This window comes from Ipomoea triloba, chromosome 2 (genome assembly GCF_003576645.1).
Source record: "Ipomoea triloba cultivar NCNSP0323 chromosome 2, ASM357664v1".
In the NCBI taxonomy this organism is placed as follows: Eukaryota; Viridiplantae; Streptophyta; class Magnoliopsida; order Solanales; family Convolvulaceae; genus Ipomoea; species Ipomoea triloba.
Genome location: NC_044917.1, coordinates 1,108,827 through 1,123,558, shown reverse-complemented (window position 1 = coordinate 1,123,558; position 14,732 = coordinate 1,108,827). Strand labels below are relative to the sequence as shown.

Sequence of the window (14,732 nt, the reverse complement as noted above, 5' to 3'; positions counted from 1 at the left end):
AAAAAAAAAAAAAAAAAAAAAAAAAAAGGAAAGTCAGAGGGCCAGAAAGACGTTTAGCGGATCCGGGTTGAATAAAACATCTTTCTGATTTAAGTCCTCGCGCTTCCTCCCCTCTCAAATAAACCCTAAACCCTTTGCTGATTTGAAACTCGTCTCGTAGGCTCTTTGTGAAAAGCTCCAATGGCGGTAAGTTTTCAGTTACTGTACTCTAATCGTTTATTGTTCATTTTACGGCAAGTTGTTCTGCGTCGAAAATTTATCACTTGAATTGTAGTTGTTCATTTGCATTTTAATGCCTTCAAATACGTTTTTTTAATATGTTTTTATTTACAATTTGAGTTGTAAAATTTGGGTGTAGTAGCTTCGTAAATCTTTATGGAAGGTTCCACTATATTTGAGGCTAGGTTACTCTGCTAATATTTTTGTGCAGCTCTTTGCTAAGTCTCGGAATCAATCAGAAGTATTTGAACTGACCTTAATTTCCTTCTTTGAGTGAAAAACCCGTGGAGTTTAGGGTTAAGGGTGCAGTTGAAATAAAATGTATCATTTCACGGAAAGTTCTTATGTTTTGGTAGATGGGGCTATGCACATTTATAAAAGGAAATGATATGAGAATGCTGTTTGCATTTATAAAATGTTGCTTTATCCTTTTTTTGGCCTTCTCTCGAGGTTGCCATTTGACACTGGGGAGGATTTTGATTTGTGGTGTTCTCATGAGCATGAGATGATTAGTTGTGGTGATCCTCTTTGTGTCATATTCTTAGAATCTGTTATGGAAAGAACTTGAGCATTACAGAGCTACAGCTCTTGGGTAGAGTAGAAAACATGTGTTTGTGTATAAGGGTAATTAGAGAAGATTGTGGAGTAAAGGTTCAAAGAGTTGAGAATGTGTCTTACCTGAGCTAAGCCTTCTTATAGGGTAAAAGAAATCTTTGTCCACTTGAAACACTATTTTTTCAATGCTAAAAGTGCTTAGGTTGTCATATGTTGCAAAAAACAAAGAGGAACTTTTGCATATAACGACATTTTCTATTCAACCCTAGATGTTCTTGGGTTGTACTACAGAGTTCATATGTGAGATGAAAGAAATATTTGCCTTCTCTAAGTACCTTTTTTTTTTCAACTTAGATGTTTTTGGGCTCTTGGGTAACATTATTTTAATTTTGATTATTTTTGTTATATTTGTCTATTACCTCCTAATTTCTATTGTGCCATTGCTACACATTTGTGTACCATCAGATGAAAGTATATGTATCTGGTTATAAATAAAATAAGCTTGAGTTCTCTTACTCTGTCTAAGAAGTTATCAATATTCCCAAATTGAAATCAGACTGAAGTGAAGACTGATTCTGAGAACTTTTTTATTACATTCTTGTTCCAGACTGTACCAGTTAATCCCAAGCCATTCTTGAACAATTTGACTGGAAAGCCTGTCATGGTAAAACTCAAGTGGGGGATGGAGTACAAAGGTGCTATTCTTCTCATTCTTAAATCTTAATTTAGGTTTTGGAGGTGAGTTAAAAGTGGATACATTTTCAAACCCTTTTCTGTCTTTTTTGTTTCAGGGTTTCTTGTCTCTGTTGATTCATACATGAACTTGCAGGTAATACTGTGTATCCAAATTCACTTGATTTTTTCATTTTTAAAAATAAGTGTTTATCCATGTATACTAATGTGTGCTCAGAAATACTGTTATTTAGCGTATTGAAGCATTTAGCAGTTTCACCTTGCTCTCATATTGAGTAACAAGAATAAAACTCTGAAGATATGGCAATTCTTATATTTCTCAAGTTCTTAGTAATTTTCCAGTTTTCATCTTTTGGATCTGTTATCCTTTTTTCAGCTAGCTAATGCAGAAGAATATATTGATGGACAATGCACTGGCACCCTTGGAGAGATCCTGATCAGGTATATTTCCATGATTGATACATTTTCTTCCTTCAATCCTTGGATTGCATAATTTCATAATTCATATCACTGTTCTTGTGCATGGTCACCATGCCTTTAGTTCGATATCCAGCAAATAGAACACACAGTTCTCTTTCAGATGGATTAATTTCAACTTTGTATATCAATGGGACATACGATAGTACATGAAAGTTCGATCATCCATTTTAAACCAGAGCCGTGAAAGTTACTATCCGTTTGAGTAGTGGACGTGCACTAGGAAAATTTTACATCCATTTGTTTCTTTGTTAATCTCAATCACATTGTCCTCCTACAGATGTAATAATGTCCTTTATCTTCGTGGAGTACCCGAGGATGAAGAAGTGGAAGATGCGGATGATCGTGAGTAGGAATGCATTGTGTTGTAGTTAGTGAGACCTGCAGAGGCTATTGTTCATGTTAAGCCAAGTTTCAGTATTTTTAGCCTTGTGGTTTATAATTTCTCGGAAAATGCTCTTTCATACTTGTGTAGTTGAGGAATGAATTGGTGCACATTTGAACAGAACTTGGAAAGATATCTCCTTAACATTTGGACTTGTAATGGATTATTTGAGATGATAGAATTTCTTGTTCAGAGACAAAGTCATACTAGTTTTCTTGTAATTCTTTATGTATCTTCAATCTATACATCAATTTCATATATAGCGAAGTAAATCAAAGTGTAATATAACGCTATCAATCAGATAAAAAGTTACAAGTTAAGGGAGTAAATATAGAACCAGCAAGTTCTATGATATATATTTGACTAACTTTTAGGCTGTTAAAGCTTTTCCAATTCACAAAACCCTGAGAAAGCTACGTCACCAGTCCGACGTGTACTGTGTTTCAGACAATTTGTTACCACTAATAGTAACAAATGTACTCAAAATCCCCTACCAGCACCTAAATAGATACCAAGTTCAGAGCAGTAACACAAGTCCTGGGAATGTTGCAGCAAAAGTTCCAATTCCCTGATGATGATGCATAACATTACCTGGCATAGATGAAGGTTCCAACCTTGAAGGAAATGGAGAGGATTAGAACCCAGAAGAGAAGAAAGTAGAGCCAACCCCCAGATAGCATCTTCCCATGGCCGACTGGTTCCAAGCTGGCTGGACTTTGTGCGCCTTGTAAGAAGTCGAAAGAAAGGATGATGTTGTAATTGCCATGCTTGCTGCCGAGAGTCAGGTCGCTGATTTGAATCAGACCAGCAGTAACGTGCACTGAGCTGGATGCTTGGGTTGCTGCATTGAGGCGCAGAGCTGCATCTTTTGGGAACTCTGATGCGAACGCTGGAGGAGCGGGTATGTTCCCCAACATTTGGCTGGCCTGCTTGATAAATGGATGTTGGAAGTCTGTGAAGCAAAAAAAAAAAAAAAAGGAAAAAAATGAGAAATAATCTCAACAATGAAATGGAGAAGTTTGATTTCTCAGTAAAACAAAAGCTTTCGACTGCCAAGGCATTCTTATCCTACCTGATCCCAATTTGGTGGGCTCTGGCTTTGACGATGATGCAATATCATTCTTATGTTCAGCATCAACGGACTTTTCGTTGGGCAAAACAGCCTGTTCAGTTGTGTCACACACATCCTGTCAAACAGCAAGAGTTAAACTGCAGTCACTAGGATTGCACTGCTAAACGAAGCAACATATAGTTCAATGTGCAATTTAATTTACCTTATCAGCAAAAGGTGATTGCCCTTCAAGAAACTCATCATTTCCAATAAATATATCAGAATCGAACAGCACGTCCTGGAAATCATCCTTGGCATCATAGAAATTAAGGAAGTCAAACATGTCGAAGCCTGAGGTATTTGCTTCGACAGGATTTGAAAGATCATTAGTTTCAAGAAATGTTCCATCATTGAACTGAAATCCGTCGGAAGCGTCCATGAGTGGTTCATTGAGTAAGCAATTCACATTTTCAGAGGTCATGCTATTGCTAGACTCGCCCATGTACTCGCGTTTGACAGGCTTGGGATCAAAATCATGAATTGGTTGATCAAAGGGCTTCGGCTCATCAGGATGTTGCAGTCCACAAGGATACTCAACATTATCCACCAAAATATTCTCAAAATCTTCAACATGGGCAGCTGCGTCCTCAATGTTCCCAGTAGTATTGTTCACAGGAACCAGAGCACCGTCTATGGGAATGTCTGCCCCAAGAATCTGGTCAAAGCATCAAGCATATTAAAATATAAGCACACCACCAACAAATAGGGTTCTCTTGTATTCATCTTATCAAATAGGAAATACAACGACTAAGTTTTTTCCTCAAAAAAAAAAAAAAACAAAAAAAAACAACTAAGTTTCAGATTACACTACTAAAATTTTATCTCAACTCCCACTCCCACCACACCTTAAATAGTGATCATGGTGTGCTCATTTGTAATAATACTGCCATTTGTTTACCACTATACATATTTTTAAGAGAGAATTTGAACATATTAAAAAATAAAATATAGATGAGAAATATATAATGCAGCTCTAGAAGAGAAATCAAACCTGCTCAAGGTCATCTCCATCCAGAAAGATATCATCTGCAAGTTCTGCTTCCTCAGGCAAATCTGCCTTAGGGACCATTGCTATCTCATCATCCTCCCACTCTTCCTCCACGAAAGGTGCTCCATACTGTTCCCCATTCTTTGGCCCTGCCCCGCTTTTTTGAAATACTCTACACAAAACAAATGCATCCTTCTCCACAAAAAAATAAAAAATAAAAAAATAAATGAGACAATTGAGGAAAGTTAAAAACAAAACATACACACCCAGATAAAAATTAAGACAGGGGTTTTCCTCTATTGTTTTTGCTATGGACAGCTTACAAAGATATAAAAGGTTTCTTTTCCACCTCTTGTTGGGAAGAAAGGATCAGAGGATAGAAGAGGATGATTTCACCCAGTTTTATGTAAAACAAGTAGAACAATGAAAAATGTGTGCTTGTACATGAATTTACTATGCAAACCTGAACAATTCCAGCTTTACTTAAATCCTCATCTACAAGCCTGTATTCATGCATCACCCAATTACTTCTCTGACCTCTTGGAGCCCGACCACTATGATATACCAGAGTCTTCTTCATCCCCACAACCTTAGACCGATGATTGACAGCCCTATCCTTCCCAGTAGTCTTCCAGTACCCTTTTTCAGTTGCCCGGTTAGTCCTTGAACCATTGCCATACTTCTTATCAAGCATACTGAAGAAGTACCACTCGAGATCTCTGGTCTTCAGCCTTGACATACCTGATGGCATGACACAATTACACCCCCAAAATTAGAATAATTTGAAAATAAATCTGAGTCATTGTATGCTAAAGATCAGTAAAGAAGTTAATAAATATTCTACTTAACATAAACAGGATGGGATAATACAACATTAGTTTCTATAGGTGGAGTCTTTATATACCTCTTTATATGATACAAAAAATGCTTCAACAACTTAGTAGATAATGTTGATAAATTTATTAAGGAATTGTAACCATAGCACATCCTACACTCTTCCAATATTAAATAAAAATATGAGATTATAGTCCTAAACCTCCTTTGTGATCCCAAAGTACCAATCACTCAAATAACAATATAAATTTCAGAAATTCAAATGCCTTTTGAGTTTTCTACAGCAAATGAGATAACAGTTATACTGAGCAACCTGTCTTACAAAGGAAAAAGCTTTTCATTAATTTGGGGAACAACTCCAGAAGGGAGATTATGCTTTATAGTACAACCTTCATCAACAAAATCCTCAGTATAGTAGTATACATCTCATTAGTCCATAGCGTGACCAATGAAAATCCCCTATATCAGAAAAACCCAAATTAAACATATTCCTCGACAACAAAATTTTAAAAAATCCATATTCTTAAGCAAAAGCAGTGATTAACCCTGGAAACTCAAGATTAGTGCGTCATTTAGATGATATAACCCTAAATTCTAAAAGGGAAACACCGATAACTCTATATTAGCTCACTACACCTCGGTCATCATTCTTTTCAACTAGTTATACCTAAATTCCTCGTAAACGCTAAGACTATAGCTCAGATCCTGGTTCAAACACGAAAGGCGCCGCCTTTTAATAATACAGTTCACCGAGACTGATAATCACGTGCGTGTATACAGCGAAAGAGAAAAAAGAAGGTTCTAGAAGCGGGTACCTGGGAGATCCCAAGGCTCGACCTTGTAGATATCGATCTCGGAGATGGCATCAAAGCGGAGGGGCTTAGCGCAAACCTTACGCCGGAGATAGTAGAAGACGAGCTCCTCGTCGGTGGGGTGGAACCGGAACCCCGGCGCCAATAGCTGCGACGACCCTCTGGATTCCATGAAACTATTCCAAAACTATGAATCACTCTAGGTTTTAACACCGTGTAATTGAAGAGAAGAGACGAATTATAGAGAGAGAAAGAGAGATTCTGAGTTTGGCGATTGTTAATGTAGAGCTGGAAAAAGGAAAAGGGATTGCATTGGTTAGGTCAGTCCGTCCCAGGCAGGACTCATTATATTTAAGAGTTTTATAATTAGTTTTTGTTTTCCGTATAATTTTTTTGGAAACTTGTATTCCGTATAATAAAAACCTAATATGCGTGTTTACTGCCTTCTTTTCCTTTTGGTGACAAATCTAATCTAACTACTATTATATGAGAGAGTATCTAATATCTAGCCTGCGTATAGAGTTAAATTGGTCACAGTGATAAAGTTTGAATAATAAGTCAGGGATCAAATCTCATCACAAGCTTTGTTGGGCCGGCACGGTAACAGTGATGTTATGAGATTACAAGGTATTTAGTATGGTTCTTTAATATAATAGTGATGTCATAAGACTACAATATATGGTAGACTAAATGGTCAAAATCAGCAATTAGGCATAAGGTTGGTGAATGATAAAGTTGGAGATTGTTGTGAGAATGTCCGTGAATAAAAAAATTCACTACCCTCTCAAAAGTTTGATGGTATACAAAAATAAACGCACGCCTTTATTAAAACTTATAACTTTTAACGTTATGGTAAGCGTTGGATCCTAAAAAGGTACTTGAAATGCTTAATTGTCATTATTGGGGTATTAGTGAAGGATTGCAAAATGTCGAGGTAAGAGCAAATGAATATAGTGATGGTATTACTCATTGAAAAACCATATATGAAGTGCCAGCGAAACAATAATCTAAGTTGGTGTTAACTCCACTCTTTAATATTAAATCATGGTCTAGTGTGTATTAGAATAGGACACCACTTATTACGCGATAGGTTTAATAGAGTGTTTAGTTGGAATGAAGGATGAAAATTTGTACTTATGTGAGAAAATAATAATGTGAAAATTTAAATTACATTATTTGGTATGAAAAAATATAATGATTGGGAATTGAGAAAAAAGAAAGAAGTAAATAAAAATTAAAAGAGTTAATACCCAATATAGTCATCGACTATAGTGGTTTTACTCAATTTAGTCCTAAATGACTTTTTGTGCTCAATTTAGTCCTCGACTTTAATGATTTTACCCAATTTAGTTCTTTGTTAAAAATTCTGTTAGTTGACGCTTAGAAATAGGGTCCTAATGGTAATTTCTCATCATTCGTCCCATTTGCTTCTTCCCCTTATTAAGATCCACACAGAAATGTAAATCTTTATACCTAAATATTTATTTACTCTGTATTTATTTATTTAGGGTTGAAGCTGATTTGGTATGAAAATTTGCATTTTTGCGTTGATCTTAATAAGGAGAAGAATAAGGAATCATCCCAAATGGGATGAATGGTGAGAAGTTACCATAATGGCCCTATTTCTAACAGTCAACTAACATAATTTTTTACAAGAGGGCTAAATTGTGTAAAATCATCAAAGTTGAGGACTAAATTAAGCACAAAAAGTCATTTAGGACTAAATTGAGTAAAACCACTATAGTCGAGGACTATATTGGGTATTAACTCAAAATTAAAATGTCCCTATAATAATAGTAGTGGTGGTGGTATAGTAGTAGCAGTAGTAATAATATAATTAGAAGGGTAAAATATTAATTTACCATTGAATTAATATCTATTGTACATCATCATATAATGACAGAAGATTTATCTCGTTATTTAATAATTATATTTTTTATAAATACAAAATTACTACTCCGTATTACTTATTTTTTTTGATGTAGTATCTGTCCATATACTTTTCTCAACCTACTGAAGCCCAACAAAGTCAACATTGCCCCCACTGAGGGGCGAACCCATGACCTCCCACTTGGGAGAATCACTTCATGCCGCTTGACCACAGGGCCTTTGGCCGTATTACTTATTAATTATGAGCTATTTCCCTCTTTATTTGGTGTTTTAGATTAGATATTTTCGTTGTTGATATTCTTAACTTTCTTTAAATTTGTTTTCCAAAAAAAAAAAAAAAAAAAACTTTCTTTAAATTTGTGGGTCAATAGCAGGTGACGTAGCTCGTGACAACTTGCGGTTTACCGTTTACGCCGAAAAATGGTCTACTACGTGTCAAAATACTGATGAAGATTCTAGAAATCATCTTATGTTTATTTTGTCTATTTGGGTCCGTCATGGTTTATTCATTTTGTTTGATCAGGTTTGATACTCTGATTTCAACCGTCATAACCGTATTACAGCCCTAACCGCATGTTTACTTCATAAAATATGTCAGAAATAAAATAATATTTTTTATAAATAAACCTATTTCACTATTTATTTTGAACTTTTAATCTGAGAATAACATTTCTACGAATGAACTATTCACTTTGTAGGGGAATAGCTATTCCTAAGAGGTTACTGGTGTTAGTTATTCCTAAACACTCAGGAATAGCTTTGTATTATAATACGAAAAATATTTCATTACTACGCACTTATATACAAGGATAGAACAACTGCGCTCCTTCCCCACCCCACCCCTTTATATATATAAAGATTCCATTAAGAATTATATGCCCTAAATGTCCCTTTTTAATTGCGATTAGCAAAACAAAATATCTTTAACTTATTTTATGACAATTTACTTATCTCTTACACCGAATAATTTAAATTTTGTAATAATCTATAATACACTATTATTTGAATAAAGATGGAAGCACCTTCTCCAACTCCACTTGTCCCCCCGATTTGCATCTTGTTAACTAGAATTGCTTCACCGTATCCCATGCATCGTATAGTAGATGGATTAAAAGTCTAAAAATGAATGAAAGTCGAGGACTGAAATATGAAATTTAAAAGCGCAGGGACTTCAGCGATATAAAATTGAAGGGCTGAAGTGAAATTATCCATGGGCTTTATATACATTCCACGAAAGAGAAGCTTGCTTACCTAGCAAGAAATAGAAGATTAAGGTGAAGAAGGTGGACGCCATTTCTGACTTCCTTCTCCGTGAAGGCACTGCCACTTATCATCGGAGCTGTGACGTAAGAGCCTACGTCAACGATGTTGGACGATATCAATTTTAATACTCCATACATTATATTTATTCTTATATATATATATAAACATACATTTACATTTTTTGAATAGTTAACGAGGATCAAGTTAATATGATTCATCATCATCCCTAATACTGTTTGGGATGATCCGATAAGACATGTTTGGGATGACCCGATGGTCCGATAAGACATGTTTGGGATGACCCGCGACTGTTTGGGATGATCCGATAAGACATGTTTGGGATGACCCGATAAGACATTCGTGTATCACGTCTATCATGTTTCTACGCTCAGTTTCCACACATGCTATACAAAAAGTCTTCATCACTTCTGATCAATTTTTAAGACTGAGTCTCAGTAACCTACATATTTTCAGTGATGACTCTTGAATCATTGAGCTAAACTCCTCGAGACCATGTAATTGTTTAAAAAAACACAGTGAACCACTTCCACCATGCACAATCCCAACAGAACATTTTAAGGTTTCGGCTAAAAAGATTGAAACATCTGAGGATTATTGCAACTGTTCAGGAAACACTGCTTATATTCATAGCTACTGGCACATCTGGTTCATGTACTCAGTCAACTATTACACATATATTACAGAGTTGTCGACGGATGAAGTAGAACATCATCTCCAGCATCGCTTTGCTTGTCTTCTTCCACTTCCCGATGCCATCTGAGATGTAGAACTACAAAAAGCTAGCAAATAGGAAACACGGCTTCTACTAGCTTAACCCCCTCGGACAACTCGTCTAAGGTCCTCGTTCTCCTTGTTCAAAAGGTCGATGCGCGATTGAAGGATGTTGATCATGGCTTGTGCCCTCATTACTTCGATCTTCAGTGTCTCTCTCTCCATGGACACGTTCAGGATCTCGTTCTCCAAGTTGCTAATGAACTTGAGGTATCCGGGAGGCACTGATTTCTCGAGGGTGGAGGAGTCGAAAGTAGGGGCGTTTGTAGGCTGGTTCTCCCTGGGTTCAGTGGGGTCCAGCAACGGGAATTCTAAGAGAACGGGGGAAGAATCATTTGTCGTCATCATCATGGTTGGAGGATCCTGACTTGTGGTAGTTGAATCTTCCGAGCCATTTGCGTGGCTCGAGCTAGGGCAATCCTGCTTCGATCTTTTGCTTTGGGCCAGAGAGAGGGGTTCAGGATCCTCCTCCGATCTCTCTCTTTTGCAAACAAATGAAAGGGACAATGGTTCAACTGGACTCTCGGGAGCCTTGCATAGAGCACCCTGCAATCGTGGCCAACATTTAAGAGTACGCGTTAAATACAATTCAAGGCCGTGCCAATGAATAATTACGAGCACCAATGCGGAAAGAAAATGGACTCATTCAATTAACAAACCTGGTCGAGGTCGTTGCCATCAACTCGAGCATCATCACCATTGGCTACATCATCTTCGGCTACTCCTCCGGGAACCACAAGAGCCTTACCATCATCCCACTCTTCCTCAACAAAGGGTGCATACCTATCACCATTAGGAGGTCCCAAAGCACTTTTTTGGAAAATTCTACATAGCACAAAAGCATCCTTTCCTCGCAAAACAAATATCATTTGAGATTCCAAATTCTCGAAATAGTATCAAATATGCAATAAATAGATTTTTTTTTTTTTACCTGAGTTACCCCAGCTTCCACTAATTCATTATCGGTGAGTCTGTACTCATGCATAACCCAATTCGTCCTCTTTCCATCTGGAGCTCGTCCACAATGGAAAACGAGTGTTTTCTTCATTCCTACTGTCTGAGACTTATGACGGACAGGGCGATCCTTCCCAGTGGCCTTCCAATAGCCTTTACCAGTGGCTCTGTTGAGCCGAGACCCATTCCCGTACTTACGATCTACAGGGCTAAAAAAGTACCATTCTAGATCTCTAGTCTTCAGATACGAATATTCTGCATATTATGAATAACAAGACAAACCAACCCTTTTAAAGCAGCCAAAAATTCAACAAAAATATCACATAATGCAGCAAACACGTCACTGCATCGCAAAGCACTACGTACATAATTGAGGTCTGAAAGGAATCACAATTAAAACAGCCAATTCCATTCACATTTGCTACGTTCATTCCTCGGAAATTACTTTTACATTCCACACCTCTTTTACACCACTACACTAACATAAAGCAAGAAATCAACATTTACACTGTTGGGAACAAATTAACTTTGAGTAACCAATCGCAATCCCAATCCAATTCCACTTTCACACGGTTCGATTCCAGCAATCATAAACGAATCCTAAAATATGCATAAGAACCAAATTAACTTTAAGCAAGCAATAACAATCCTTCTCAACCCAATTCCACCTTCACACGTTTCGATTCCAGCAATCATAAACAAATCGTCAAATCCTAAACCACGCATAACACAATCAAGAAACCGACACGGGAAATATGCAAAAGTGAGCTCAAAACAATAACCGAGAATCTTAAAGCTCTGCACGGCACTACAAATATATAATCTTCCTCAGAGACACACATGCCTGCAAACTGGAATGTCCACAAGACTATCTTACTATGATTACAGAGAATAATTGTTATCATTATTTTTCTCAAACCCCCCAAAAGGGAAATCAAACTGTGCCAAGATACTAAAAGCTCCAAACTTTACAGCATTCCAACCATAAAGATATCATTTTTTATTCCATTTCAACGCTTTACAGCTCCATTCCTACTTTTTAACCTCACCTATTACTGATAGAAAATTAGAAATGATCTTAATTCCAGTCTTTAAAAAGCAGCCATAATTTAATTTTACACAGAGTAAAAAAAAAAACCAAATTTCATTTAAAAAATAACCAAAAAATCAAAATAGAGGTAAATAATCAGCACGAGTAACACTGGGAACACCACATAGATCCGGCAAACAGAACCCAAACAATAAAATTAAAAATAAATTTCAAATAAAATTGAAAAAAATCAGAAAATGGAGATTAAAAAAAAAAAAAAAAAAACCTGCGAGTTCCCAGGGTTCAGATTTGTAGACGTCGATTTCAGAAACGGCTTGAAAGCGGAAAGGTTTGCCGCATGCCCGGCGTCGGAGATAGTACCGGACGAGCTCCTCGTCGGTGGGGTGAAACCGGAAGCCGGGCGCGAGCGACGTCGGCGGCGCTAACGTCCGTTTCGGCGGCGCCGGCGACGCCACCACCAAGGCTCCTCCCTCCTGCGCCGGCTGTTGCTCCATCATTCGCAAATCAAACAACAACAACCCAACCCAAGAAATCGCTAACGCATACAGATTGATATATAAACACCGGTTAGGTCTGAGAGATGATTAGAAGTGAAGCAAAGCTGGAGAGAGAGAGAGAGAGAGTGTTGATAATGGTGCGAAATGTATGTATATAGAGCAGTCCAAAAATTAAATTAAATTAAAAATTAAAATAAAATATAGAGAGAGAAAGGGAAGAGAGAGAGAGAGAGGGGGAAGAAGGCTAAGCTCTTGCCCGTCGGTTAAGCAAACGGAGATAGAAATGGATCCTTGCTTGACACGGAAATCGATAAACTAAAAATAAATTTATAAAAATTCCTCTCTTTTTTTTAAAAAATATATTCTATTTTTAAAAAAATATTAAAGGGAGATATTGGTAATTTTAGCAAATTGCATTACCTAGCAGGCAACAACACAATGCACAAGAAACAGCTTTGCTCTTTTGTTTTCTTTTCTTTTCTTGTTTGTAGTTTATTGGTTACAACTTTAACTTGGTGCGTAATGCATGACCATTTTTTGTTATGCATCAAAAAATATTACAAAAATTAATCGACAAATTCACGCGATTGATAAGATGACTTGTTAATGCACCTTCAAGGTCAAAGGATTAACTTGTATCGATGCGTCATATTAAAGAGTTTTGGTGTAATCCAATTTCACTATGGTAGAGTACTAAATACCAATGTTATATAAAATTTACAAAAATTGCATTATATAGTTAATGTTTTTATTTAATTATTTGCTAACTGATTAATTTTATGATAAGTTATGACATTTTTATTACAGTAATATTCATCGTTGAATAAAAATGTAATCTTACGTTATTATCATATAAAATATATCTCTTTTTAATCGATTAGCTATAATGTTATTTCCATATATGGAGTTGAGCTGTCAATTTTTATTTTGTTTTACATTTGGCATTTGGTTTTTAAAAATATACTAAATTTGACATTTTAACGTGATTTTTAACGTGTACTAAATTATCTATGAATAATTATTTTACCAAATATTCTGTGATCAAATTTAGTAAACTTTCAAAACTCAAGCACTAAATAGTACAATAATAATACTCCATAATTGGGTACTATAAATAAAAATTAATATAGTAAAAACAATTATCTAATTCTAAATGTGTTCAAAATATTAGATAAGATTACCTTCAACAATACTAAAATCTCACACTTAATTGGTGGAATTGTCCCAAAAAATATCATCTAAATATTAAAATAGTAGGGAATTGCAAAATTTAGTATGAATCACAAATTTAAAAGTTCTTCATCGCTCTTATCTTATAAATGGGTGAGTGAGATAAAGTGTACGGGATATGTCCCAACTGGCTTACAGACTCGCAAATACTTGTAAACTAGTGTTAACAACAAAGTCAAAACCATAGATATGAACTTATTTTAAATTAGTTAACTAGTTGAGTTATGTCCCGAGGGAGTGAATTGCAAATATGATAAATATGACATGGTCGACTTCTTAATGTGAGGGAATATTTCAGTCATGCAGGATAGTTTTATACTCAATTTTTATTTTATTAAATTTATTTTTATTTCATTTATATTTATTAAAAAATGGTGAATGTAAAACATTTATTAAAAAAAAAAATTTGTTTACTCTGTTGATTTTGGTTGTTGTTTAATTTTGGGAAAGCCCCTCCAAGGCTACAAGCTAACCTACATAAACCATAAACGCACAATTACTGGATGATAGCGAAGGGGCTTTTTTGGTAATCTGCGAGAATCTTGGTTATTTTTGGAAGGATTGTAACAATTGGGGTCCATTTGGCAATAAAATAAACCCGTGGAGCATCCTGATACGGGAAGTTTATCGTTGCACGGCTTTGCGTACCAGCCCACCAACTTTTGTAAAATTCGTAAACTGCTTCATTTTGGATTTTAACGTTTTATCCTTAAATGTATTATGTTACAACTTACAACCCAATACTAACATTATTACTTAAATAATTTAATCACTTATTTTATATGATATTATTGTGTTAATATTTTGCATCCAAGCTAAAAAATTAATATATATAAAAAGTAATGTTTGGTAAATTTAATCTTTACAATATCATACATTGAAAATGCATTTCTTTATTTGTTTTCTTAACCATATCACACTAGCTAATAGAATTGAATTAGACATGACGAAGACACGTTAAGATCAAGTTGTAAGTTATCA

The 14,732-nt window shown here is 35.8% G+C and overlaps 3 protein-coding genes across 3 annotated transcripts; 1 reads left to right on the top strand and 2 right to left on the bottom strand.

The window, feature by feature from the left end:
• The first annotated feature begins 38 nt into the window (after positions 1-38).
• LOC116009922 (probable small nuclear ribonucleoprotein F) lies at positions 39-2,533 on the top strand. Its single transcript, XM_031249123.1, has 5 exons — positions 39-186; positions 1,382-1,469; positions 1,566-1,603; positions 1,844-1,908; positions 2,225-2,533. Exons 1-5 carry the CDS (start codon positions 181-183, stop codon positions 2,295-2,297), a joined length of 270 nt encoding a protein of 89 aa, XP_031104983.1. The 5' UTR covers positions 39-180; the 3' UTR covers positions 2,298-2,533.
• Positions 2,534-2,631: 98 nt separating this feature from the next.
• Positions 2,632-6,418, bottom strand: LOC116009921 (NAC domain-containing protein 53-like). Its single transcript, XM_031249122.1, has 6 exons — positions 6,078-6,418; positions 4,892-5,169; positions 4,432-4,620; positions 3,604-4,095; positions 3,402-3,516; positions 2,632-3,281 (listed from the first exon to the last, which is right to left on the bottom strand). Exons 1-6 carry the CDS (start codon positions 6,244-6,246, stop codon positions 2,917-2,919), a joined length of 1,608 nt encoding a protein of 535 aa, XP_031104982.1. The 5' UTR covers positions 6,247-6,418; the 3' UTR covers positions 2,632-2,916.
• A 3,300-nt stretch (positions 6,419-9,718) lies between these two features.
• Positions 9,719-12,660, bottom strand: LOC116010086 (NAC domain containing protein 50-like). The gene is made up of 4 exons (XM_031249350.1): positions 12,290-12,660; positions 10,951-11,228; positions 10,679-10,864; positions 9,719-10,565 (listed from the first exon to the last, which is right to left on the bottom strand). Exons 1-4 carry the CDS (start codon positions 12,519-12,521, stop codon positions 10,059-10,061), a joined length of 1,203 nt encoding a protein of 400 aa, XP_031105210.1. The 5' UTR covers positions 12,522-12,660; the 3' UTR covers positions 9,719-10,058.
• Positions 12,661-14,732: the final 2,072 nt, after the last annotated feature.

Excerpts from the sequence above, each read along its gene's own strand:
- LOC116009922 (XM_031249123.1), top strand. Across the intron at positions 1,470-1,565 it reads GTGGGGGATGGAGTACAAAG|GGTTTCTTGTCTCTGTTGAT; the intron begins GTGCTATTCTTC and ends TTTTTGTTTCAG. Across the intron at positions 1,604-1,843 it reads ATTCATACATGAACTTGCAG|CTAGCTAATGCAGAAGAATA; the intron begins GTAATACTGTGT and ends TCCTTTTTTCAG.
- LOC116009921 (XM_031249122.1), bottom strand. The coding sequence starts at position 6,246 with ATGGAATCCAGAGGGTCGTCGCAGCTATTGGCGCCGGGGTTCCGGTTC. Across the intron at positions 4,621-4,891 it reads GTAAAGCTGGAATTGTTCAG|GATGCATTTGTTTTGTGTAG; the intron begins GTTTGCATAGTA and ends TTTGTGGAGAAG. Across the intron at positions 3,517-3,603 it reads AATCACCTTTTGCTGATAAG|GATGTGTGTGACACAACTGA; the intron begins GTAAATTAAATT and ends GCTGTTTGACAG.
- LOC116010086 (XM_031249350.1), bottom strand. The coding sequence starts at position 12,521 with ATGATGGAGCAACAGCCGGCGCAGGAGGGAGGAGCCTTGGTGGTGGCG. Across the intron at positions 11,229-12,289 it reads TGAACCCTGGGAACTCGCAG|AATATTCGTATCTGAAGACT; the intron begins GTTTTTTTTTTT and ends CATAATATGCAG. Across the intron at positions 10,566-10,678 it reads ATGGCAACGACCTCGACCAG|GGTGCTCTATGCAAGGCTCC; the intron begins GTTTGTTAATTG and ends CCACGATTGCAG.